Source organism: Scleropages formosus, chromosome 11 (genome assembly GCF_900964775.1).
Source record: "Scleropages formosus chromosome 11, fSclFor1.1, whole genome shotgun sequence".
In the NCBI taxonomy this organism is placed as follows: Eukaryota; Metazoa; Chordata; class Actinopteri; order Osteoglossiformes; family Osteoglossidae; genus Scleropages; species Scleropages formosus.
The window spans coordinates 16,494,338-16,520,336 of record NC_041816.1 but is presented as its reverse complement, the minus strand read 5'-3'; the positions used below and the strand labels follow the sequence as shown (position 1 = coordinate 16,520,336).

Here is a 25,999-nt window from a genome sequence, read left to right as displayed (position 1 = left end):
CTTGCGACAGACTGGCGTCCCGTCCTGGGTGTGTCCCCTCCCCCTCCGGCCTTATGCCCGTGTGTTGTCGGGTAGGGCTCCGGCTCCCTGCGACCCTGTATGAGGCAAGCGGTTTCAGATGATGTGTGTGTGTATCTTGAATCATATCTGGGTTTGCTGGTTCAGAACAAACTTTTTATCCCTTGAAATGTAATGAGAAATTTGTATATCTGAAACATATATATAACTTTGAAATCATGCCTGTTGGACAAACCTTTATGCAGCAACTCATGTAATGAAACATAAATGTTTATATATAGATTTTAATTATTACTAAGGTGATTAGGAATCCTGGATATTCTGATAAAGTTTTATGCAGCTACTCGTGTGGTGAACATTCATAAGGTAGAAATTAATAAACTAACTGCACTAAGACCACATGACATGTCTGCAACAATGTCACTCTTTCTTCTAATGTAATGTACATATTCTATGAGATATTCGTCGCTTTGGAGAAGCATCTGCTAAATTAATAAATTTTAATTTATCAGAGCCTAAAACGAGTCCTTATTATAAAAAGCCTTTGTTTGCAGAGGGTTACTGCACTTGGAAATACTAAGTTACAACGGAGGTAGTTCCATTTTCACCAGCGCAGGTCAGGAACCGCGCACCGTAACTAAGAAGGACGGTCAAAAAGTTGTTGTTACCCTTTCTTTATCGGACACTTTTATTATCCGGAGCAGCTGAGAGCAGCTGAGAGCAGCTGAGACGCGCAGCTCCGCAGAGCGAGAGAGCGAGCGAACGGCCCATTTACACAGCAGGACACCGGCGACTGCATATATATATCGGCCCACGTTAAGCGCGACGTGTCGGACACCCGCACTGTGCCGCGGAGCACGTAGGCGCGCGGGTCTCCCTCCGGTCATCTGTCAGCACCGGGACTGCGAAAGCAACTCATTCCAGAGGAGAACAAACCGTTCTCGGTGCACGGCGTTAACGCCGCGCAAAAAAATTCGAATGACGCCTGAGCGAGCGCGTCACGCGCCCTAAATTATGGAGCCGCAATATATTCAATATTGCCAGTACGTGAGCACGCGCTGGATTGCGCAGCGCTCGAGCGGACGCTGGGCGTGCAAGCAGCACTTGTTATCAGTCACAAACCCTGTAATATTAGCCGACTCCCTCTTCCACTGCGACTTGTTAGATAACCAGCTGACTAACCAGCCTAGGCAGCAGGGTATTCTTACTCTGTCAGTTCAGGGTTAGCACCTTGATCAACTAAGAGCGGGATTCGAATGAATACCCTCCAGATTCCAAGACAACAGCCCTAAACACTACACTGCAGTCTCGGCCAATACAACGATGTTCGTCACGCACAAATAATTTTGCTGGCTCCCCCATCTCACGTGCTGCGATCTGACGGGGACTTTCAGCAGGTACCGCGTACGGTACTACGGGGCATTCGCTCATCCTCAGGGACACAGACTCAAACAGTCTGTATGAGTGTGTCTAGCGGTGAGATTTCCAGAGCCTGGAAATAAGCTGGCTGACCCGTTTTGCATATTTGTGATCAGCAGGTGAGGATGATCGCATCAGGTAGGAGCGAGCGGACTGGAGCCACACGCACACTGAACTGCGTCACACGTGACGGACACCTGCGCGGTCTCCTCTCGGACCGGGCACATGGATGGTTGTCACACCGGCTTCGCCCGTTTGTTTCTCCCAAATCTACGTGAGACGAAACAGCGATCGAGCCCTAAACTTTTCCCCATGATCTTGCAATTGGGAAACGGTGCCATGTACGGATCAGTCCGTCACGAAATCTACCATGTCCTCCGCACATGTTTTGGTAACATGATTACACTGTTCGGCATCGGGGCCCTTGTGGTGCGCATTTTGCATGAGTCATTTCGGGTCGTGCAAACAGTATTGGCGTCATGTCGCACCACGTATGACTCACAAACCAGGTCCTTTTTCGCATACCGTTGGAAAACGCCGCACAAATTAGCGTCCAGTATGGTGGCTAACAAACACAGCAAACCAGAGAGCGCTACACCACGTTTACACAAAGTTATCTGGCGGACAATAGTCGAATCCTATAATCCACGTGCTTCTATAATTACCATTTAATTTAAATACGTAAGATGCGTTTCCTATGGGGTGGAGGCGCACTCCGGCGAAAAGCCCATTGGACGGACGCGCCTGTGAGAGCGCCAATGGGAAGCGGCGCAGCGGAAGAGCCCGCCTCCTAGGACACGTTGCCTGGGGAGAAGTTACACGGGGCTGCGCTTCTGGTGTGCGACTACGGGACTACATCACTGAGTGGGACTACGTACATCACCAGTGTGTAGGACCGTAGGAGTACAGCGCTGCATCACCTCATTGTGTAGGACTGCGGTGCTGGAGGACTGCATATACACCACTGTGCCGGACTTCAGGACCGCGTAGATGAGCGCGTAGGACTGCAGCAGCGCATCCGATCCGTTCGGCTCGCACTCCACTCCACGCGGGGTCCCGGAACAAAGGAGCGCCGTCCGCCCCTTTCTGGTAAGAGCGAGCGCTCCGAGTCCTTGTTGCGGCGTCACGGTCTACGGGGGCCCTAGTAGTCCTCGTCTTCGTCTTCGTCCTCGTCCTCGTCCCGTGTACGGGACCGCAGAGAGGTGGCAGTGAATGATCGAAGGGCTCCGCCGCCTATCTGTCGATCCGTACTTTGAAAAATATGAGAATAAATAATATTTATAATAAGGGACGCGCTGTGGGATCCATCCAGCCCATGGCATGTGGTGACCCCTTGTTTCGCTGAAGTGCCGCGGCGGTCCGTCGCGGAGAGGCGCGGGAAGCGAAGCGCACACTTGGAACAGTTTTTTTACGCATAATAATCCGAGAGTAAAAAAAAAAATTAGTGTGGAAAAGATCACGGTAAAGGAGCCCCGCCCTTAGTTTGAAAGAACCGTATAGGATTTTGAAGCTTGACATGAATTAGGATACCAGGGGAATCTACAACTCCCTAAGCCACATACATTTATATTTTCACGTTTATATTTATTTATTAGGGAATGTATTAGCCTGAACAAAATGGTGTTTTTTTTTTTTTTTTTTTTTTAATTTCTCTTTAGTTAATCACATGGGGGCGTCGTTAAGACTATAATTTGTTCTAAATGATGGGGGAAACTTCAGCGTTACTAAGGTGCTCCATAGTAAAATGTGGAGTCTGTGCTTTCTGACCACATCGATTGCCTGCATTGCTGACACTGTGCATTTGATCGAGGCCCTTTGTGGCCATTAAGGGAGCAGTTGCCGTAAAAAAAGCACTGCTGCTGCTTTTACCTTGTTGTGCAGGAAGACCGCGGTAAATCTGTGTGCACACAGTGCATCGTGGTCTTAGTTCTCCTGGGGGAAGAGCGCAGATCATGGGAGAGCCTTCCAGAATTCAGGGGCAATGGGAGGTATCAACTTGTAAAGTTTAGTTTCTGACCCCTGGTGTTTACAGTAAAACCATGGTGCAGGTTACACTGCTGTTGCTCTGCCATTACATAACAGGGACACACGCCTGCCAAGATCCACTGCTTTTGGTAAACATCAGGACTGCATGATGATCAACATGGTTCTTTTTTTTTTTTTTTTAAATTTTTTTTTTATTTCTTTTGGCTGTTACGTAACATCTTCGTGCACATAATGCAAAAGGTGCCTGTATGTCTTGTATGTTTTCACCACACATAATACCATGTTGTTTCGGTTGCTCCGCCGCAAAGTCAGTAAAGACAAAAGTCATATGGCAGCTGCAGCTCTGTAAAATGTTGTTTGTAATGCTTTTTTTTTTCTTTTTCTTTTTCTTTTTTTGAAACGGACAGGCAGCACAATACGAAATTAACAAGCCCGAGTACTTGCGATCACTTTTTGGTTCCGAACGCACTGTTGTTGCGAGGAAGAGGAAAGAAGCGTTTGAGGTCGAACGTATTATATATATATATAGTAGTCATTGCACGAAATGGGGAACACAGTGCATTCGTGGTGGAAACGTACACACCGCCATAGCTCTAAAAGAATGCGAGGGTACCAGTTTTCGTAAGCACTTCTGTTATTCGCTGGGGCTCCCGGCGCTTGTATTGAATTTCCCAGCAGCTCTCAAATCTCCTTTTGTCCACATGTGCCGAAGCCGCGTACGTATTATTATCCCCTCTCTGTGGGACATCAGCTGTTGCCGCACATTTTCTTCTCAAAGATATTTTGCCCAGTGCAAATGTCCTAACCCTCCAAAGGTGCGTCTCCTTTTGTTCGCATATAAAGAGGGGAGAGAGAGGGGAAAAAAAAAAAAAAAAAAGGAGGGGTAAATCTCAGTAGATAGGCTTGTATAAAAGGCAGACGTTTGACCTGGGGACACGAGAGCTCAATTGTGCCGGAGACGGAAATGCAGCGAAAAAAGGTGGTTCTCGAAGCGTTTATTTCCCCCTCACTTTGCGAGCGCTTTTGGCCCCGTGACGGAGATATTTCAGTTGTCTATTTACCAACAAGTGTGGGTCTCTGCGGCGCTCCTCTTTCCATGTTGTTGGGGGGGGGGGGGGGGGGGGGGGAAGAAAGCCCTTCACCCTTCCCCATAGTAACAGAGGCTGCCTGTGCGCTGAGACAAAGAACAAGGGAGTAGTCCCACTCCAGCCAGTGAAATCCAGGTTCCAGCTTTGAAACACACCAGGCTCTCCTGCCAGATGGTGTGTGTGTGTGTGTGTGTGTGTGTGTGTGATGGCTCTTTTTATTCGGCGAGCGTTCTTCTTCTTCTTGTGTCCGTAGAGCTGCGAGGGAGAACGGCTGCAGTTTGGGAGACGGTACACTTTTTATAGATGGTTATCCTGCAGGTAGAAATGTGCGTGTGTGTGGGAGGGATCTGGAGTAACTCGCATTGCCATAGCGATCCGAACGAGCCCCGTGAACGTTGCCGCGTGTTGTGTCCAGGCCCGCTCAGCTCCGTCCGCACTTTTCCCTTTTTACGTCCCCCCCCCCCCCCCCCCGTGTCATTTTAAATAGTCAAAGCTCGTAACTTTGTGTTAAAATGAAAGAGAACTGATCCTGATTTAACCCGGTTGGATGGATGGGAAGAAGAAGGCAGATGTTCCAACACCTTAAAGGGCGACGGGGTTCAGCTCAGTTTCCACGCTGCTCTACGGCTTCGTACTTCGCGAGATGACGGGGCGCGAGTTAATGTGCCGCGCAGGGTGTAAATGTCTCGCTGTTGTCTCTGCTGTCAGGTTCTGGCTGTTGGTCCGGAGCTGTTGGCATCGCAGTTCCCCACAGGCACAGTCGATCATGGAGCACCTGGGATGCCTCATAACGTACCGTTTATAATACCTTTAATTCACTCTGGATAAGACCTCCTGGCAGATAAATATTATTATAATATTTGGACAGATGTGGCCTGTTGCTTTGTAACATTCCTGTCCAGGTAAACTGCTGTTAAATGTGCGTAGGGGCTGCATGATGTACTTTGTATTACTCAGACTGGGGAGAAAAACAAAATCCTTGACGTTTTTAAAGGTCTAAGGTGGTCAGGTTCACGCTTGGCATTTGTTCGTCAACGTTTAGATGAGGATAAACCCACGAAGGAAAGGCGCCAGTGGCGAGAGATGAAGAAAGAAAGCCGCGTTTCCTTTGAGGAGAGAGCTCGTTTTAAACGTAGCCGGACGTCTGAATTATGAGTTACGGCAGAATTCGATGCGTTTGTACTCGGCTGTGCGGAGCGACCGAGTTGAGCATCAACAGGCCTTTTCTCTCCTTACAGGTGAGTGATGCTCGCTGGTGTGTAGGACCTGCACGTGAGGATGTCCGCTTCAGATTGCGACGGTTCCCTCGACTGGCTGTCCACGGGCCGCGAGGACGGAGGCAGTTTGTCGGATCTGGGCCGCGAGCGAGCGGCCCCAGGAAGGACGTTTCCCTCGCCGCGCCGCCGGCCTCGCGAAGGCCGCGGCGGCAGGGAGCTGAAGGAGGAGGGCGACGGCGCCCCTTCCAGTAGCACCGAGCCCTCCGCCAGAGAGGGCGACGGCATTCTCTCCTCGGGGCCGCGAGAGCGGTCGGCGCCCGCGTGGCCCTCCCTCTCGCCCGCCGTCGCGGGAGAGAAGTGCGGACAGGCCCGCAAGCGGCAGCGCGGCACGACGACGCTGCTCCGCAGCACGCAGGAGTGGACGGACGACAGGGACGAGCTGTTTGCTCGCAAGGTGAGGGCCGCTCCGATCGTTAAAACGTATAACGTTTGTTCATTTAGCTGACGCTTTTCTCCAAAGCAACTTCCAGTGTTGAGGTTACAATTATTTGCCCATTTATACAGCTGGGTGATTCCACTGGAGCAATTTCAGGGTTAAGTACCGCGCTCAAGGGTACCGCAGTCGGAGGCGGGCATCGAACCTGCGACTTTTTGGATCCGAAGGCAGCGACTCGAGCCGCCAGCTGTCCTAAAAGAAACGCGAGTCACTCCGGAGAGCTGTTTAACGGGATTAAATGTCTTAATTCTCTCCTAAAATGAGCTTTAAGCTTTCTTTGGCAAGAAGGAGGGGCGAAGGCAATGTTTGACAGCGCACTCTAACCTCTGCTCAACCCGCCGAATCGACTGTGTGTTCGGAGCAGAGCCGGCGCCCGTTTTGCAACGCTTTGCGTGGTCATAATGCCGCGTTTCACCGGGAGGCTGCCGAAGCCGAGGATAAGCGGCCGAGCGCGCGGGGTCGTCTGCGTTCCTCGCGTTCCCGCGCGAACGCTGCACGTGATCGGCGACCCTGCCTCGTTAGGAAACGTGATGTCGCACCCTGACTAATAATGACCCTTCTGTGGTTTGCAGTGCTCCCAGCTGCAGTGCTACATTCCCCCGCTGTCTTCGATCTTGAACGGCCTGCGGTCCGGGAGGTACAGAGAGCGTAAGTGACTCACCTTCGGCTCCTTCGCGGCTTCTCGCGGCGGACCGGCGCTGCGGCGCGGATCGATAGCGAGCGCTCGGGCCGCATCTCGTTCGCCGGCGATCTGGGGAAAGGGCCGTCGAGATAAGACGCTGGACCAGGAACGTACCGTGGTACCGAGTGGGGAAAATCACGCGCAGAGCTTTGGATGAGGGTGCAGCACTATGAAGGCACCAGGAGTGTCTTCTGTCCCTGTGGTGCCTTTCTCAGCAGGAAGCTCCCTTTTAGAGAGGTGAAGATGTACCTTCCTTCAGATAGCGTTCAGTAAATACACACACACACACACACTTTCAGAACCACTCGTCCCATACGGGGTCGCGGGGAACCGGAGCCTAACCCGGCAACTCGGAGGGGGAGGGGACACACCCAGGACGGGACGCCAGTCCATCGCAAGGCAGTAGTGCTTTTAAAAGTGATTAACATCTTAATGTGATTTTCATCTTCGCGTTATTAGTCTCAATAAAAAAAAAAAAAAAAGTATGAGTCTGAGGTCATGGGTGTCAATAGGGCATTGAATAATATTTTTCTCCATTAAGCAGAGTTAAGAATCAGAATAAGATTCATACGGGAGAATTTGAGCGGCGATAGAATTTAATTAGAATGATATTTCACCGCTGTATAGATGTGAGCGGTGTGATTTTGAAGCTCGATAAGCAGTGTATAGGTTGTAGTATAACTCAGAATTCTGTAGTACAAACCTGGAAAAGTATTTCTGCAGATCTGCATAGTGATAAGATGCAGTGACACGATTGTTTCGTAGGAGAAGGCGAGTTAAGCGTTAATGCACTTGATAAATATAGCTCTTCCGAATTCCGCTGCTGATTACAGAATGAAGGAAAAGGGGGCTGAACTGGACTCTGGACGGGAGCGTGGACACGTGGAGCGGCCGGTCCGAGAGGCGTCCCGCGTGCGATCGGTGCCTGGTTCGAGAACCTCCGCGCGCGGCCCTGCTGTAACACGCAGGCGGCCGACCTTGTTTTTCGCACACGCCCCCACACATACCTGCTTATTTTCCACAGTTCAGCCGGAACCGCGTGGGCTTGCCGGTTCACAGGCCCAAACATATTTTCGCGAGGGCCGATTTACACCTGAAGGAAACCAGCGCTGGAAATTCTCACTCGCATGCGTGAGCTTGGTGGGAAATGGCTCAGGCTGGTGTCGCCACCGCGCCTCCTGGGCGATCCGTGTCCCAGTTACTCACGATATGGCAGGGAGGCCGATCGCACGCTCGCTTGCTTTCGTCGGGGTGTAAGTGAGGCGTCGGGGGTAAACGCCTGTGCCCGGCGACCGGAGCCGCGCCGTGACTGCGGTACGAGGGCTCTTCTTGCCTCAGTTGCCAGCGCGGCGTATTCGTAATCAAATGCTCCCTTGTTGTCGTAGGTCTCAGCACTTTCCAGGAGAGTGTCGCTATGGACAGGATCCAAAGAATAATGGGCGTTCTTCAGAACCGGTGCACAGGGTAAATATCCTTTCTTCTCCCATCAAGATGAGTCTTTGTTTCTCCTGTCCGTGCGGTAGGAGCGTGAGCCGGGCGACTTCGTCCCATGTCACAGCATTGAGGGTCCGCTGGAGGAACGGTTCACCTGCTTTGCCTCCGGGTGCACTGCAGCACCTGGACCGACCCATGTGGGCCGCTTGCCCAAGAGCGGCCTGCATCCATTTGAGCCGAAGCATGTTTATCCAAATGGCAACCCTCCTCCAGACCTCCTCGTTGAAGTTTCCACCGGCTCGCGTGTCTGAAACCCTGTGGCTGCACAGAGCGGGGCTCCAGGGGCCCGTTTTGCGTGGTGGCGGGGGCGGGGGCGTGCAATCTAGGTGCCGCAGATGTGACACAAATACACGGCTGCCAGCGTGGAGCCCGGCAAAAGGCTGCACCGCTGACGCGCTGTGAAATATTTAATACGGACGCCGCGGCGGAGTGGACAGCGCCCGGCCTGGCTGTTTAAAAATGGATCGAGCTTCCCCCCCCGAGAACATCCTCGCTTCCTATTGATTAGTTCTCCTCAGGCCTCGCGGAATAATAGGGTGTGACATCACCCTTTAGCAGGGCCGTTGCGCTCCCCAGCAAACTCCACAAAAAGAAGGAAACCTTGGCTGTGCGGATCACCTAAAGCAGAGCCAAGGGTTCGAGTCAAGTGACGAAGCCGGGAGAAATCGAAAGGCCCCGGCACGTCGGAGGCGAGTTTGTCCGTGTCCCACCGTCGGACCGGTCTTAATTTAGCTCTCCCGAGAGAACGCAGCTGCCGCGGGTCCTCCTCGCCCACCAGCTGCCTGCCGTGCGGGGGCGACTCCTCCCTTTGGGCCCGACAGCAGGGTGTGTGGGGGCGGGGCCGGTCTCAGAAACCCAAATCCACACACTTAATGGAAAGGATAAAATTAACTTCGTAGCCAGTTAATGTGCATAATCTATCAGAGAAAGCGGACGCATGCTGGGGGCACAGCAGGTGGCTGCTTTTCGTGTGATGCGGACTAATTCCAATTAACCATCTGTCTTGGAGTAATTGGAATTAATAGGCATTACAGATAAGTTGGAGATGAGATCCCACCCTAATGGGCCTTTGGAAGGCTGCCTGGCTGCGCCGTGTCGAACCGGCTGCTCCCGCTCGTATGTTCAGAGGGAGCGAAACTTCGTCCGAACGCAACAGTCCGCAGCCTCGGTGATGCTTTGCGCTGGTCAAAGTATGCAAGTTCAATTTCAGAGCGTCTTCCGGCGACTCGGCACAAGCGCGCGGTTAGGATTTTGAAAGTGCGACTGATGTGAAGTTGCGACAGCGCCCTCATTTGTCTGTTTTCGTGTCATCGCAGAGAGAGATACGTCAGCATCGTTCTGAAAGTGGAGGAGATGCTGAAGAACTGGTTCCCGGACATAAGGCCCAGAGAGGAGGGGGTTGTGGAGCAGGACGGGATGACGCCTTCAAAGAAACTAAAGGTAAGTTCACATAAACGTTAGCAGGAATTAGGCTGTGAGTGGAAGAGCAGGATACTCCAACTCTCTAACTGTAAGCTCGCTGAGGTGGAGTTGGGAACTAGTTCTACCACTGCATGGATGCTGTTGACCCTTTCTTGGACCTACGCAGACTTGTAATGGTTTCTACTGAAGGGTTGTAAAGGAACGAGGTCTGAACTGCTGCCGTTCTGGTCTCCAGCCCAGTGCCGCAACTGAACCGGTTGCGGTGGCGAACCCAGTGCCTCCCGGTGCTTTCCCTCCCAGCACCGCTGAGACGGTGCTGCCGGGCGCCTACTCGGCCACGCACACCAAGTGGCTGCACACGTCCCCCATATGCTCGCCCACGGTGGAGCTCACGCTGGGACGACTGGCGCCGTGCGACAAGGATGCGACGCAAGACAGCGCCGTCTCGTCCAGCACTGATGCCAAGCCCGCCGCTCCGGCCGCCCGCCCGCCCCTCGGCAAGATCAACGCCCCCTGTTTGGAGAGGCTGCTGAAGTCCACCGAGAGCATCATCACGTGTAGATCCTCGGGGGGCGCCAGTGACGGCAGCCAGTCGTAATACAGAGGGACTGATTGATTGTATTGGGAGGGTGGATGCGGCAACAGCATTGCACTGCCCGTCGAAGGCTGGAGTCGAGCGGTTCTGGAAAGCCTTTTTGGCAGTTAGGAAACGGCGTACTGTCATCTGTGCGTTAGAGAGTCATAGAAATTATTTGGTTAAATTCAGAAAAGGATGAACATGTATGCCTATTATCATGTCTACATTACTTCCTTTAGCAGTTGCTTTGATTTGCTCCTACTTTGGACCTTTTGTGTTTGAGTGGATATGAGTCTTTTACCCTGAGTTGTGTGGTAAAATGTCTCCTTTGGAGTTATGAGATTTACCACCATTTTGGGTACCATTGACATGAGTTCTGATATATGTAATAATATAGATAAGGGAATGGAACGCAGTTTCTTGGGGAACACTTAAATTATTCAGACATGAACGTCAAGGATATCCTTCTAGATGTGTAAATGTGTCGAATGCATTTCTGAAAATCTCTTAAGAGTTTGAATGATGTGACTGTTACTTCATGATTTTTTTTTTTGTTTTAAGTTGATGCAACGCTTCTACCTCAGGCTGATACCAGGTTAAGGATAAACACAAAAATGCGAGCGTCTCAGAGAAGCCCGTGGTGAGCCAAACTACTTGTCTCGTGGAGGTTGTCAGAGTCCTTCTGCTCGTTTGAACTAGATGATCCCACTGCGGTGATTCTTGAATCTTGACTGGTGTCATCAAAATGAATGTGAACTACAGATTTCTTTTGTATTTATTTTTCTCCCTTGGTGGAAGGCAGACAGTGCCTATCAACTGTGCCTGTAAGCTGGTTAGATCCCCGATCATCACATAAAACACATAACCCTCTGAGCGACTATCAAGGAATTCAAACTCCTGCCATTTCCTCTATGGAGTAAATTATTAAACCCTAGCCAACTGCATTCTGTGGTCAAGTCCAAGTTTCCGTCAGCTGAGCTGGAAAATATCTTAAGATAGGCAGAGGGGATATTATCTTTGTGTATATTTTGAATAATGTTAATTTACCCTATGAAGTGGCCTTTTATTTTATACTTTGGAAATAAATGTGGTTATACTGTTTGGTGTAAACAAGTGTTTCTGTCATTGAAGGCTTTCAACACCTTCCTTCCCTTTCATGTTGTTTTGTGTAAAGGTCTTCAGACACAAGAGAAGCAAAGTAGAACTGAAGCATTTATTGAGGGTTTTTGTTTTTGCAGTAGGAAACAGCATTGGCAATTCAAAATTAAAACAAAATAAATATGAATATTTATGTAAAACTCCCCCCAATGAAACATTATACACAATGTACAATTGTTTTTCATTTTATTTTTCATTGTACTTGATGTTCTAAGCACATTTCCAAATGAACCAGACCTTCATGCAAACTTTAAAAATAACCCTAAAAATAGGATGAAGAAAAAAAAAAAAATGCACTGCTCATGGTGATTGTTTAAACTTCTAATACACCACAAGGTAAAATAAAAACACTCAAAGTGATTACATTTGCAAGTACATTGAATACTTAAAAAGTGGCCGTTTTTGTAAATTTTTTTGCTCTAGATTTCCTACTTTATTGATAAACCAGAGAGTGGTCTGGATTTTAACATCTACCCCACCAGGATCAAGGTTTAGCAGGGCATCGATTTTGATCATGTGTTGTCATCAGTAGTCTGTGTCTGAGCCCTCTGTGTTGTCCACATTGCGGGAGAGCATGTAGTTGTCCATGTCGATGGAGCGACAGTTGTTGATAGCGTAGCGCAGTCGCTCGGCCATAAGGGACTGGCTGGAGTAAGGAGGAAGGCGCAGCTGAAAGAAGCAGGTCTGAGAGGTGGGCAGGCTGTCGTATGGCTGCAGATAACAGAAGGGAGAAAGTGTGATGCAGACAATACATTATATGAAGAAAAGTGTGATTGATAATGACTCCTAACCGTGGCTCTGGAACATTCAAGAAATCCTGCATTTTCCAACAGAACCTGGAGAATCCACACTCAATCACACTTTGAGTGAAAAATGCTTCATGCATGGGACCCCCTTCTTACCCTGTCAACTTTCATGATCTGGAACCTCTGCGAGATGTCAGCGGTATTGGCAGGCAGGCGGGACCGACCCGACACGAAACGCATGAAGAGCACGCGCTCCTCGTTGGAGAACTCCTCCAGGGTCTGCCAGAACCACTGGATCAGCTGGTGCTGCTCATCCACCTCACGGTATCGGACCACCTTCTTCAGCACATCCACCGAGATCTCGGGCATCCCGCAAACCATTTGCTCCAGCTGCTTAGCTGTGAGGAAGGACAACAAGGGCACAGGCACGATCCAGGACATGCCCTCTCGCACTGCGGCCACCTGGGGGGAGATGCAAGGAGTCGGCGGCATTGACAGTTCTGCCTCATGCAAACATATGGCATCATTGCTTTTTGAACTGAATTGGAACAGACAAAGCACATGCTGAGTGTTTGGCCTCAAATATCAGCCATAAGAAATCACGAACGGCCTGCGAAGGTAGTAGGAGCATACAAGGCCAGTTGGACAAATATGTCCATCGACTGGAAGTTCATTGAACAGCGGGATTTGGTCAATAGAGAAGCCAAGCGGCAATCACTAGAAAAACACTGGAATATGCTAGAACACCTTACCTGGCGATCCATCTCATGGAGCCTATACTCAATGGCACGGTCCACGTACTCCTTCCTGTTGGCGAAAGTGAGGGGGATGCTGTTTCCTCCCGGGATTATGGGCACCATCTTCCCATCGGCACTCTGGCCCACGAAGGAGTCGAGAGGAATCATCTGCGAGGCAGGAATTCAGGTCAGCAATCAAACAGACGGCCCCTTGCGACAACATGAGAGATAATCCATTCATATGGAAACAAGGGCTGCAGAAGTATGTCACGGAAGTACAAGCAGTCTCCCACCCTGTGCTAGTCATGTTCCTGGTAAAAGGGAAGTTGTCTCTACCACAACAGAACAATGGACTATTTTGGTACTTGAAATGCACCATGTTTCCCAAATCTCTTGCAAGAAGAGGTCATGTGATCAAGAGAAATAGATACTAAGCAAATCACCTAAGCATTAATAAAAACCCGCTGGTTAAGAGGTTGAAATACCATATTGCTACAATACATCTGAAGGCCAGATTAGTGACAGCAGGCACTAGAAAAAACAAAGAATTCAGACAGCAGAACAGAAAGGTGACAAAATGGTGAAAACCAGATGGAACCAGTCCTTCCTCTTGAGAGAAGAAACAAACCCAACCTGTTGCTGCCTTATTCTCAACATGTGGCCCAGGGCAGCTAGCTCATTGGCCTGGGAAGGTTTCCAAGCCCTGACAGGATGTGCTGCATCAACAGGGTTCACATTTCAGCCTTTATGGTGCACAGTTGTGCAAGGATGTTTGTGCAATGACTATGCCAACAAATGCACTCCTTTCCAGTAAATTCATCTCCAAAGGCCAGCGGCTACTGTTGTAATGTAACAGGCCATGGTCAGCATCTATTAGGGAATAGCAAAAACTTCCCAAAACCTCAGTACCTCATGGAAATTTTCCTCAGTAATCCCACTGTCTTCAATGTGAAGAATGCTGTTGAGGGTCTGAACGTAGAGTAGGTCCACCTCCTCCAAGTCCTCCAGAAGCAAAGGGATGCAGCAAAGCTGCTTCCACACCATGGGGGCCAGGTGAAGGTCCAGGGGTTTCTTAGTGCGAATGGCAACTCCCATTAGGATGCCCAGAAACTTGAACTGCAGGAGATGCTCGTCAAGGCAGGCAGAGGGGTTGAAAAGAAACCTGCAAATCACCAGAGGATGCTCCCAAGTTACTGGATAACCAGCCTACATAGTGGAGTCTTCCAAGCAGGTGTGTATCTCCAGTGACAAGAAGAAATGTACACACAACAAAACTAGGACAAGGAGTTATGTGGTGGAGTACATGAATAAGAAGAACAATACCAGGGGTGTTTTTAATAGTTTTGGCAGGATGTCGAGATAAAAAGTGCTACTTTGCACGCTGCTCTCTGTTAATAGACAATAAGACTGCTGTACATAATGTGCTTTACTGTTCAAAGTAAATCACAATGGTTAAACAAATTGGACAGCATCCATGTTGTTCACGTGCTATTTTATCCTAAATCATCTCAGTGATATCTAGGTCTAGGTGTACCTGATAATATTTGTTTGCTCATTAGACAATGTGGCAATTTCACATTGTAAACCGCTGGACTTTGTGCAACCCTGTGTGGAGGCTGTGTTAGGAAACCACTCACCTGTCTCGGTTGTAGCCAACTTCGGCTGTGGCATTAGGGGAGGGAATAAGCAGGTCCACAACTCCTGTCTCAAGCTCCTGCGTTCAAGAGACAAAACAGTAAAAACACACTGCATTCTCCCTCTCACACACACACAGCCTGAAACTGCTTGTGCTGAACAGGGTCGCAGCAAACCGGAGCCTAACCTGGCAACACAGGGCACAAGGCTAAAGGGGTGGGGGGGGGGGACACACCCTGGACGGGACGTCAGTCTGCCGCAAGGCACCCCAAGCAGGACCCCAGACCCGCCACAGAGCAAACTGGCCTTTTTATGCCATTGTACATTAATTACATGTATCAGAATGATAAAATACATGCCAGGTAATTCAATCACTAAAACATCCAAAGGGTGACTTGAACATTTAATTTAAAATACAGAACTTACTTACACATATATGTATGGCAACAACAACATACAAAAATCAATCACAATCACAGAAACTGGCAGGTTATTTTTGCTTAGCTGGCAATTTCATTCAAAAAAACCACACACAAATACACACAATTAAGAATATCCTTTTAATAACACTGAATATTTTATAGGAGAAATTCTGGTTGAAAACAACAGGTACAACATTGTACAACAATAGGTGCTCTGTATATCCATTGAAATTCACCACACCTGGCACATCTCTGTGATGGTGTCATCAAACACTCCACCAGCGTCATCTGCCCCCTCTCCCACCAGCTTCACCTTCCAGGCACGAGAGGGCAACCGCAGGTCTGAGGCATTGAGCTTCACAACCTGGCGGGCAATCTGCACAAAGATGGGCTTACACTTCCGTCCCCTGGAGGACAGAATGGGAAGAAAACATCAGAAATGAGCATCTTAGCACACAGAGGAAACAAGAACAGAGGGGGCATGCAACACTGACCTAGTGGATATCCGCTTGACGGTGATCTGCGGGCCGTAGTTCTTGCCCTGCACCATAGTTTTGCCGATAGAGCGGACCATGGGTAGGGTGTAGACTCGGGGAGCCAGCAAGGGTCTCAGTTGCCCTTGGACGATTCCCCAGGTGCCCACATTGTAATGTGATGTGCAGCTCTGCAATGCAACAATTCAATTTGGACGATGTCTTTCAGAGTGCCTCTACACAGAGGCCACAGAAGGCACATGTTGTGATAGGCAGTTTACCTTTCAATTGACACAAAACACACCTATACTCCATTTTTTGATTTTTTACCAAATTAACATCTTAACTATTTTTTGTCATACCTCTCCCTTAGAATTCGATGTCTGCTTTGAGGAATGAGAGATGAAGATCACTCACTGGAAGTTCTAGTCTCACCTGGTTGTTGGGGCTGAGGTTGAGGAGCCGCCACGATGAGTACATGAGGTCTGAAAAATGATAGAGCAGGCGGAGCCTGGCACGGACCACTTCCATGCTGACCTCTTTCAGGGCGCTGTACTGGGGGGGCACAGCCACGGGCAGACCCAGCTGTAGGGGCACAGAGGAGCCTGGGGGGCATGGAAACGGTGCACCCCACTAGTGTTACTCATGCACCCATTCTCCTTCCTCACAACATTCAAACAGTTCAATGAGACTCAGTCTAACTGCCACCACTGTACTGTGTTGTTAGAAACATCTGCCAAACAAATAATCAGAAATCCAGTTTATTGTTACAAGGGGATTGCTCTTTAATACTTCAAGATGGATGCTGATAAAACCAGCTTTTAAGTTTATAACAATGTAAGGAAAAAAATGGTTTATCCAGTAATCAGAAACATTTGCCAATAGAAAGCTTCGATTTAGGTTCCCAGCTGATCATTTTGAACTATTGACCAGGATCTCAGTTTCTGAGCTGCTGCCCTGTGTGGGAGTGCCTGTGAAAGAAAGTGTATACAATAATTCTGGCTGCACTCCCAGCCCTATGAAACATAAGTGTTTGTGAAGGTGAAAGATACCAGGGGCTCTTGGTGGGACAGACGGGGCAGTCCAGGCTGCACTGTGACAGCGGCCAGCGGAGATCTGGTGGATGTTCTTTCCCTGCAGTGAAGTCACCAGAGTGGGCTCACGCACATGGTTGGTATGACCCAGTCCTAGCTGTGAAACACAAAAAGTAACTTCATTACCACTGAGCACACATGAAGAAAACACAGGTCAAGCTGGAAATACCACCCCTTCACTTACTGCTGAACATTATGTTAAGATTTCCAGCATTCTGGTTTTTTTATATACCAAAATCCTGGAGTACAAAAACAAATAGCTCTCATTTGTAAACATAGCTGCTCTACATTAATAAATAAAAAAAAAAAAAAATTCAAGACCAAATGCAGCTATATAAAAAAAGAAGACAGTAGTGCAATTAAGTGCCTTTTGTGCTTTATCTTTGGAATGGCGCTGATTAAAACACATTTACAACAGTTAATAACCCTGCAATAACATTAAAACCATATGATTATGAAACACTTGTGGCTTACCTGGAAAAAAATTTACTAACCTTTACCTGACTTTTTCAACATCAGAAATAATTTGGAATATTAGGCAGCTTACTTAGACAATAACTCATTACCACTGACTTTCAGCAAGTAATTCATCGACACATTAGAGAGATAATGACATCATTTGTTATAAGAGACCTGGCACTGCTGTTAATTGAGGGACCTGTGGACTTTTTCTTCTGTAGAACAAAAATCTCTCCTTTTCTCTTCACTGAGACACTGGGTGATCAGGACAATTAAACCTTTTACATCACAACTCTCTCCAAGTCCTCCAGTCTCATTACATCCCTCTTTTGTGTTCTCAGCACTACTTTTGGTCCCATACAAAGCTTCCAAAGTGGAATTCATTGTGACTTAAAATGCTCAATTTATTCCAGTCATTCTGTTGGTTTTGTAGCAATTTGGTGTTGGATAAGGTTGACCATTATACAGCTGGACCATTACAAACTCTGGTATGTGGTGATGTGTAAATGGAAAGCAAGATGTAGATGTTCCCAAGCGAGGCAATAGAAGAGGTTGATGGTACAGTAGAACAACGTAGAAAAAAAAACAAAGGAGAGACAGATGAAGTGACAGAGGAAGAAGAAGGGGCAGAGGAAGTAAGAGGTAGGTAAAGTAACAAATGGAAACAGATGAAGAGGCAGAGGAAAAAGGCAGATGGAAAAATCAAACAAGAGGCAGATGAAGTGACAGAGGTTGAAGAGCAGCCAGATTAAGTAAAAAAAGAAATCAGATGTAGACTGTGTGAGATATGGAATTAACAGTTGGACAGCTGGATGACGTGACAGCTGGAAAGGTATACAGTACCACAGTGGCACCTCACCTGACCCTCAGAGTTGCTACCCCAGGAATAAACATCCCCAGTGGAGGACAGAGCTAGCGTGTGCTCTGCCCCAACTGCAATGTCTTCGATGAAGACCCCCGAGAGGGCAGGAACCTGCTGGGGTCTGTTGTGATTTCGTGCCCTTCCTTCAGGTAGGCCAATCAAGCGGTCTGAAAATAGCCATTGAGATTGCTGACCATTATGAAGGGATAATAAATATGCACAGATCAAAAACAGACATGTGCAGTAAGAAGCTTTGTCACTACACTTAGGTGTCATACCTTGTCCAAATGTGTAAACGTTTCCATCCTTTGTCAGAGCAACGGAGAACTGGGTGCCACAGCAGACCTTTTTAATCCCAATACCACAGAGGACATCCACTTTCTATAACCCACAAAACATGCAACAATTAAAGATGTGTATCCCCTATCATTTTACAGCAGCTACCCACCATGAGCCATGCATAATATACCTGCGGGGATGACTTTGCTGTTGAATTTCCCAATCCAAGTTTCCCATAGTCTCCATCCCCAAAGGCCCACACCATCATCCCATCAGCAGAAACAGCTAGGGTGTGATTCAGACCACAGGCCACCTGAAAATTCATATATGGAAACATTTAAGAGTTCTAGCCAACAAATATTTACCCCTGATACAGTAATTATCTCACAAAGTTATAATGACATAGAAACTCAAAGGAATTGCAAATTTTGATTCGCTGAGACAATTCATTTCTATTGTGGTGAAAACAGTACAACCGCTTCTTCAACTTAGCAGCTGAATTAGATAAATAAGAAAAATGTGGGCAAGTTGAGAGTGTATGATCCTGTGGTTCTGCCATACCTGTCCAACTTGGTAACCCTCAAGTGCCATAACCCTCTCTGGATATTTCTTGTTGGACGTATTCCCCAAGCCCAGACGCCCATAGTCTCCATTGCCGAAAGAGAAAAGTTTCCCATCTGCGGTAACCACTGCGGAATGCTTGAATCCACATGACATCTAAAAATACAAAGTCATTTGTAAGTTTTCTATCAAATCCTACAGTTCCGCAGGAAGCAAAGCGATGAACAGACAAAGAATAATAGACACTCTGCTCTTTACCTGAACCACCTCCTCCCCCTGCAGGGCCTCTATTTGCCGCGGACGGCGCTGGCGGTCACTGTTCCCATGGCCCAGCTTGCCGTAGTCCCCGTCGCCCCAGCTGAACACCTCGCCACTCTCTGTCAGTGCCATGGAGTGACCGTCTGAGCCACACGAGGTCACTAGCTGAGTCACCACAAAGCCTGATGCAGACAGGTGTGCATATGCGGAGAGCAATGCCAGACAAATGCCAATACATTATGTGAAAGAGGGAAGACAATTTTTTCATGACAATTTGCAAACGCCTTTCAGAAACCTAAAATTTAGTCAGCTAATTCAGTGCAAATATATAAAATTTCAGAAAGCAGAAATGTTGCTCTAAGTTTAATGGTCAATAACATTTTACACTTACACGGTTTATTACCAAGAAAATAATGTTATTCACTATGTGCACAAAACGGTTGTGATTCTGGTCCTCAGCTACACTATTTTGTTTATGGATTGATTGGTAGACAATGTCAGCTACTTACGTATTATTTATTATGAGCAGAAAATAACCTTTCAAATTTTATAGCTGTCAGTTCAGCTTACTGCACCACTTCAGTGTCAAATTGTTCAAACTCGTCTTGTTACACTTTTGTAATAAATTCCTACTGTTTCACGATTGATTAAAGGATGAAATAAACCGATTTAGTTTGAAACAAATTCTGAAACAGAGACAGAGCCAATTATAATCTTGTTGAAATAATTATACTTTCCTCAAAATGACCACATCTGACTTGTGCTTTTTATTTCCAGCAAACTAGTTTCTCAAAATCATCACAAGCCATTCAACTCAAATACTGGGTTAGAACAGAGTGGAAACAACAGTAAAGCTTGATCACTGCCGCACCAGAGTGCTCCAGTAATCCTGATTCATAGTGCTCAAACTTCGAAGGCCATTTTATATGTATAAAAGATCATCAGTAACTAGTAGCCTAGCAATTTATCACATAGAGTAAACAAAATGCTGTACTTGAAAGATGGACATTGTTACATGTCTGCAGAAGTTGAGCAACGCTATCTTGTGCAGATAACACACTGGCCTGCAGAGATACTAGGAAGGACTGACTCGTATCTTCCCATACTGGCCAAGCTCTTACCTTGCAAGGCAGAGATGACCGTGAGCACGTGCAGGTCGTCAGAGTTACCCTGGCCCAGGCGGCCATAGCTGCCCTCTCCACAGGCCAGCACTGTGCCGTTGGCCTGGATCACAAAGGTGCAGTTCTGCCCACAGACCACCTGCAGCAGGAGAGACAGCAGGCCTCACATAGTGACAAATACCACATGGTGTGACCTGCACTGACACATATATAAAGTATCTTTCTAAGAATAGGAGCACACAGCTCTAGCACACAGCCATGGCTGATATGAATAATGAAAAGGACCTCAAGAAGCTAATTTCCAGAAAGTGATCATCATGCTAAAATATGGCCAAATGATCATCTAGATAAATTGAGCAGCTGACATGCATAATTAATGACCTACAGGTCTGGTGCCAAAGGAAGCAAACCAGGGAAATGCTACTCAGGTTCATCAATATCTCTGTGGCCTAGTTCTCTCTCAGTTGCAATGCTGATGTAATTTACACAGATAATTTTTAAGTGGCTTCTTTTAAGGTGTTTCAGGGTCAAACAATTCCTAAACCAATCACCCATTAACAACTTCCACATAGAAGGAAAAAAAGCTAGTGTTACCTGCTGGGCCTGTGAGAAGGACGCAGCTATGGTTGGCACCAGGATGTTCCTCCCAGCCTCAGCAAGCTGCCCATGGCGACCTGCACCCCACAGGTACACATCGCACTTCCCTCCCAGGTGCCAATCCTGCCACAAAAAACCAACAGTAAAAGCCCTGATGTAATAAAACTATCATAAACTACTTCAAGTCATTTGTTAGAAATGTTATAAGTTTTCAATGATTTGAACTCTTCCAGATTATTTATTTGAATTTCCTCCACTTATCTGTTTTCTATAAGACAACAGAACCCTTGGTTAGCGATTAGTTGGGAGTGAAATGCATTCAAACAGGAGTGTGGTGTCATCCCGATTCAACTTTGATTCTAGTTTACACAACACTATGTTGCCCATTTAAGGGATCAACGTAACCAATGCAGAGACAACATATTTTTATTAACAATAATTCAGAATTCATTTTAAATTTAGCGGGGGTGTGGTGGCGCAGTGGGTTGGACCACAGTCCTGCTCTCTGGTGGGCCTGGGGTTCGAATCCTGCTTGGGGTGCCTTGCGACGGACTGGCGTCCCGTCCTTGGTGTGTCCCCTCCCCCTCCGGCCTTACGCCCTGTGTTGCCGGGTTGGCTCCGGTTCCCCGCGACCCCGTATGGGACAAGCGGTTTTGAAATGTGTGAAATTTTAAATTTAATGTAGCCAAAAGTTATTCAAATGTGACATTTGTTCCAGCCATTTTCATTAACTGCTTGTCCTGGTATCTGAGATTGGTACATGACAATTTGTTTAAATAAAATAAAATAAAATAAAATAAAAAAGGAACTCCTGTATTAGTAGTGTTTTGACTGTGTAGCTAGCAAGAAAAATGCTGAAAGTGGCCAGATGAGGATGAACATCGAACATCCTTATGGGATGAATCGTTATGACGATTCAAAGGGTTGGAGGGAGTGACAGACTATTTTTAGTTATTTTAAATTAGTTTTAATTTTAATGCTGTCTGAATTAATAAAATCATAAAAGTTGTACAGAAAAAGCTTTACATTTCTTCATTTTCTTTATTTTAGGATTTTACAGAATCTAACCAGAAAATAAATCGAGGGACAGTTGTATTAAGCTTTTACCGATTATACTTAGTGATCAAATTGACTTTGGATTTATGAACACAGTTACCGATCTCCAGTCTTAACCATGTTTGTCAGCACTCTAATTTACAGTCCTACCTCAGGTCTGGAGATGGCCCAAGACATAATCTGCTCATCCATTCCTGACATCCATTTACTATTGTCCTGTAAAAAAATATTTACCTCCCATGAGTTTCTACAACAATAGCAGTTCATCAGCAATGGAAACACCACCAATTAAGTCAAACTCTCCCTACATTGCTCACTGTAAGCAGTACTTACAGCTTCTTGAGATCCAGTCATCCTCTTTCCCAAACCATAAGATAATCAATTACCGCAAGCCCTCCCTGGCTCCCCTCTATAAATATAGCAGACCTGTTCCATCACCACACTAGGCCTTCTCCAGTTCCTCACCATGAGCAATGCAAGCTCTTCCCTTGGTACTGGCTCCAGGTCTGGCACTGCAAAGGACTCTGGGAAGACAGTGCCACGGGCTAGGGCCTCTGCAGCTTTGACTGTGGTGGAGAAGCAGTCAAGCCAGGCCCACTCACTGGGATTCCAGGTGCCTTGGTCTACTGGGCAGTGGGACAGATGGGGTGGAAGTGGGGGTTTGCATAGGAGCTGGTCCAGCTGGAGGCCCACCGCCAAGGATGCTAGGCATTGCATGTAGGGAGTATGGACAAGCTGCTCACCACAGACCACCTCAGGCTGCAGGGAAAAGGAGAGATTAGCATTTAAGACTATCACAAAGACAGACATGTGGTTCAGATCGGTGCCCATTATCAGTGCTTGCTCTTTTTAAAACAAATTTTAACACACAACACAACAGATCTGGGTCACAAAAATAGAATCAGCATATTACGAAAACACAAATCCATTCAGATACAAGTACGTACAATACAAGGGCAAAAAATTACAAGCTTAAGATGATGCAGTCACATAGCACAATGAACTTCCAATGAATTTCTAAAATGATGGCCAAATCTTCAGGAATTCATTACAATGATACAGGGCAAATGTTAACTTTTACAGCGAAAGAGACTCTAGGCCACTACATATTTGCGGAGGGAGTTACTGATGAAGTACTGATACATCTGTACAAATATATGAATGGTTCCTCCACATTCTCATTTGCATCTTCAACATATTCCATTTTTCTATATGTAAACCAAATGAACAATGTACTGAGCTTTTCTTTAATAAAATGAATTTAGAAAGTTCCAGAACTTTCTCTGAAATTAACTGTTTAAAAAGGGGTCAAGAAATAGTTTTTCATCCCCTCTGAGAAATGTATGGTGAAGAAGTGCTTTGAGACAATCATGACTGATAAACAATAAAAATTAATTTAACTGAAATTGGGTGACATGGTTAAGTATTTATAAAGTTTACAAGTAATAAAGTTTGAGAGTAGGAAACTCTCTCCTACCTTCTCATAAGCATACTGTTCTTGCAGCATTACTGGGAGTCTCTCCAGGAAAGCTCTCATGCAGGGTGCCATGTTCAGTCCCACAACCCCCTGCTTCTTAAGGGCTGTTCTGCATGTCGCTAGGATATGGTTTGTGGACATGAACTCTGATGTACAGTTCACAACAAGCACATCCTACAGGAAAATACAAGGGAATCAATTCTATGACTATGCTACACAAAAACAATGAAAAGAGGATTTTACGTAGGCACATTTCAATTTATTCATTTAACTGATGCTTTTCTCCAAAGTGACTTACATTGTTAATCTATCTATACTTATTTACCCATTTATACAGCTGGGTAACTTTACTGGAGCAATTTAGGGTAAGCATCTTGCTGAAGGGTACTATAGCCGGAGATGACATTCGAATCTGCATCCTTTGAGGCCAAAGGCAGCAGCTCTAACCTCAGAGGGTCCTACCTTTGATCTGTTGGAGCACACAGCCACCCCCACATCTGGTATCCAAATAATGTTTTGAATGGCACCAGAGCCAGCCACCACAGTCTGCAGCACAGAGCCATCCTGGAAGGAGCAGGATGCCCACATTTATTTAAGGGAATCTTCAGCAGCAAATTAAACAGAAGTTTTGTCCTTCTGGACTCACCCGCAAGGACCAGATGTTCAGGAGGCCCCCAGTGCCCCCCGAAACCAAAGCCAGCCCATCAGGACTGAACGCCACAGTCCGAACTGATGTGATGTGCCCCTTGAGCTGAAAGACGCATGTAGCACCATCCAATCTTCTGCAACAGTGCTGCAAGAACACAGAACACTGAGTAAAGCGACACTCAAAAGGAGCAATGCGACATACTGAAGAAACAGACAGACAGGCTTCACACACCTCCCATACCTTCAGCTTTGATTTTGGGTCCATGTCCCAGAACCCATCAGAGCCACTGGAGCTTGGCTCAGGGATACTGTCCACAGGAAGAGTCCACACACACACCAAGCCATTTTGGCAGCATCTGGAAAAAGCATACACACCAGGTTTTAATGTCAGTTTCCCAATTTTAGCTGTGTATTTCTAAAAGAATGTACATGTATTTATAGAAACCTGGGAATGGGACAGTAATTCAAATATTCTCATAATAAAAACATGTAGCTCCACCACTAGAATGGTCAAGAAGATTTTAAAAACATGATTTTTCAAAAAAGGTAGTACAGAGTGCAAAATTATCAAGCGGTTGGCAACCATCTCTCTAATCTGTGATGCTGAGGTGCTGATGTTTTACATGAGCTCTGCCTTTCACATTCTCTCCGCCTTTCACATTCTCTCCGCGTGACAGGAAGACACCTACGTGGCCAGCATGTTAAGGGCCCTGGGGCTCTGTCCTGGCAATGGACACCAGGCAATGCTATTGACCACCGCGGGATGCATCAGAGCTTGCAGACACAACCAGGTCCCTCCTGGCACAGAACACACCCACATCTTCACAGTCTCCTCCCTGGCACAAGTCAGCAGTATCTGACCGCTGGGGTCCCACCTCATACACGTGATGGACTCCTGTAGAGAGACATGTCAAAACTGGTGTCAAACAGTCATTAGGAAAGTCAAAAGACACCAGTAATTAGGGGAGAAACTAAGAAACTAAACCCTGTTGTGAAAAGTAAAACTAAATCCTGCTTACTTTATGTGCATCAATAACCACAACGGCTCCTTTCTCCAGAGGCTCTTTGGATCCAATCAGAAGTTTCCCATCAGCATAGCCAACAGCAAAAGGCTTGTCCTCACTATACCAAGCAATGTGCATGACAGCCACTGTAAAAGAAGCAAAGGGAGTCTGCATCACACAAGGTTATACAGTCACTCACTCATGCATACACATACAAACACAGGCTCTCTTACTGATGCCAGCTGCAGCAAAGGCACTTACCATCTTTCCTATAGCAATGCTCCAGTTCCACCCGTTGCATGGTTGAGGCATCCACCACCTCAATAAGGCCAAGAGAGCCATCCATGCGGCCCACCAGCAGGACCTCCAGAGGTTCTCCAGACCAGCTGGACTCTTTCTCAGGCCAGGTCATTGCCGACACCCAGTGGGGCTGGATATCCAGCAGGCCCTTTCCTCCTGGCAACACCCAATGCAGACATCAATGTATGTTTGTACCAGAACAATGGTGGAGACACCACTACTCCTGCATACAGATCACATGTTTATGCCACATAGAGATTTGCTTCAGTCAAAAATTCAGAATGGCTCAAAAATGGGACAGATGGGCCTAGAAAACTAAAAAGCAGTGCCAAGTTTCAGCTGAGTACATTCTGTTCAGTACCAAAATTTTTAAATCCATACTTCAGGCAAACACGATCATTTAAATTAGGATTACATTTGACTACATTCCCTTATGACCTAATTAACTGACTTGAAGCTGTCATTGAAGACAAAAAACCTCAGTAGACTATTAGTCTTGGCTGCAAGGCTCAAGACACAAAGCGGAATCTGGCAAACAAGGCCTTACAGACCTCAGGCTTGTGAAATCTTAATGACGGTCTCACAAAACTGTCCCTGGCTCACAAGCCCCAGGCCAGACGACAGGCATACAGATCTTCACTTTAAATTCAAATGCACCCCAGTGCTACTTAAAAATATACAAATTACCTCATGTTTCCTTAATGTGATCAGTC

At 46.9% G+C, this 25,999-nt stretch overlaps 2 protein-coding genes across 8 annotated transcripts in view; one reads left to right on the top strand and one right to left on the bottom strand.

Moving 5' to 3' along the window:
- The first annotated feature begins 2,159 nt into the window (after positions 1-2,159).
- On the top strand, positions 2,160-11,498 carry ciartb (circadian associated repressor of transcription b). The gene is made up of 6 exons (XM_018763288.2): positions 2,160-2,526; positions 5,750-6,182; positions 6,797-6,872; positions 8,292-8,370; positions 9,717-9,840; positions 10,058-11,498. Exons 2-6 carry the CDS (start codon positions 5,790-5,792, stop codon positions 10,418-10,420), a joined length of 1,035 nt encoding a protein of 344 aa, XP_018618804.2. The 5' UTR covers positions 2,160-2,526; positions 5,750-5,789; the 3' UTR covers positions 10,421-11,498.
- A 100-nt stretch (positions 11,499-11,598) lies between these two features.
- herc1 (HECT and RLD domain containing E3 ubiquitin protein ligase family member 1) overlaps positions 11,599-25,999 on the bottom strand; it is a 58,002-nt gene continuing 43,601 nt past the window's right edge. For 5 of the 7 annotated variants that reach the window (XM_018763518.2, XM_018763521.2, XM_018763519.2 and 2 more), the window contains exons 54-78: positions 25,248-25,442; positions 25,002-25,132; positions 24,672-24,877; positions 24,215-24,338; positions 23,981-24,127; positions 23,797-23,898; positions 23,335-23,508; positions 22,323-22,616; positions 22,008-22,073; positions 20,799-20,924; positions 20,205-20,343; positions 19,084-19,265; positions 18,826-18,981; positions 18,455-18,577; positions 18,264-18,366; positions 17,983-18,152; positions 16,623-16,761; positions 16,006-16,175; positions 15,592-15,761; positions 15,339-15,504; positions 14,678-14,754; positions 13,950-14,202; positions 13,056-13,208; positions 12,460-12,765; positions 11,599-12,268 (exon numbers count right to left, since the gene is read on the bottom strand). In XM_018763518.2, the coding sequence (XP_018619034.1) occupies positions 12,083-12,268; positions 12,460-12,765; positions 13,056-13,208; positions 13,950-14,202; positions 14,678-14,754; positions 15,339-15,504; positions 15,592-15,761; positions 16,006-16,175; positions 16,623-16,761; positions 17,983-18,152; positions 18,264-18,366; positions 18,455-18,577; positions 18,826-18,981; positions 19,084-19,265; positions 20,205-20,343; positions 20,799-20,924; positions 22,008-22,073; positions 22,323-22,616; positions 23,335-23,508; positions 23,797-23,898; positions 23,981-24,127; positions 24,215-24,338; positions 24,672-24,877; positions 25,002-25,132; positions 25,248-25,442 (4,058 nt within the window). In that variant the 3' untranslated portion in view covers positions 11,599-12,082. The remainder of the gene's footprint in view (positions 12,269-12,459; positions 12,766-13,055; positions 13,209-13,949; positions 14,203-14,677; positions 14,755-15,338; positions 15,505-15,591; positions 15,762-16,005; positions 16,176-16,622; positions 16,762-17,982; positions 18,153-18,263; positions 18,367-18,454; positions 18,578-18,825; positions 18,982-19,083; positions 19,266-20,204; positions 20,344-20,798; positions 20,925-22,007; positions 22,074-22,322; positions 22,617-23,334; positions 23,509-23,796; positions 23,899-23,980; positions 24,128-24,214; positions 24,339-24,671; positions 24,878-25,001; positions 25,133-25,247; positions 25,443-25,999) is intronic. The other 2 variants (XM_018763520.2, XM_018763525.2) reach the window with 1 other exon arrangement.

Bases quoted from the DNA above. Each gene is read 5' to 3' on its own strand.
- ciartb (XM_018763288.2), top strand. From the start codon at position 5,790: ATGTCCGCTTCAGATTGCGACGGTTCCCTCGACTGGCTGTCCACGGGC. The intron at 8,371-9,716 runs GTAAATATCCTT...GTGTCATCGCAG, and splicing joins CTTCAGAACCGGTGCACAGG to AGAGAGATACGTCAGCATCG. The intron at 9,841-10,057 runs GTAAGTTCACAT...TCTGGTCTCCAG, and splicing joins CGCCTTCAAAGAAACTAAAG to CCCAGTGCCGCAACTGAACC.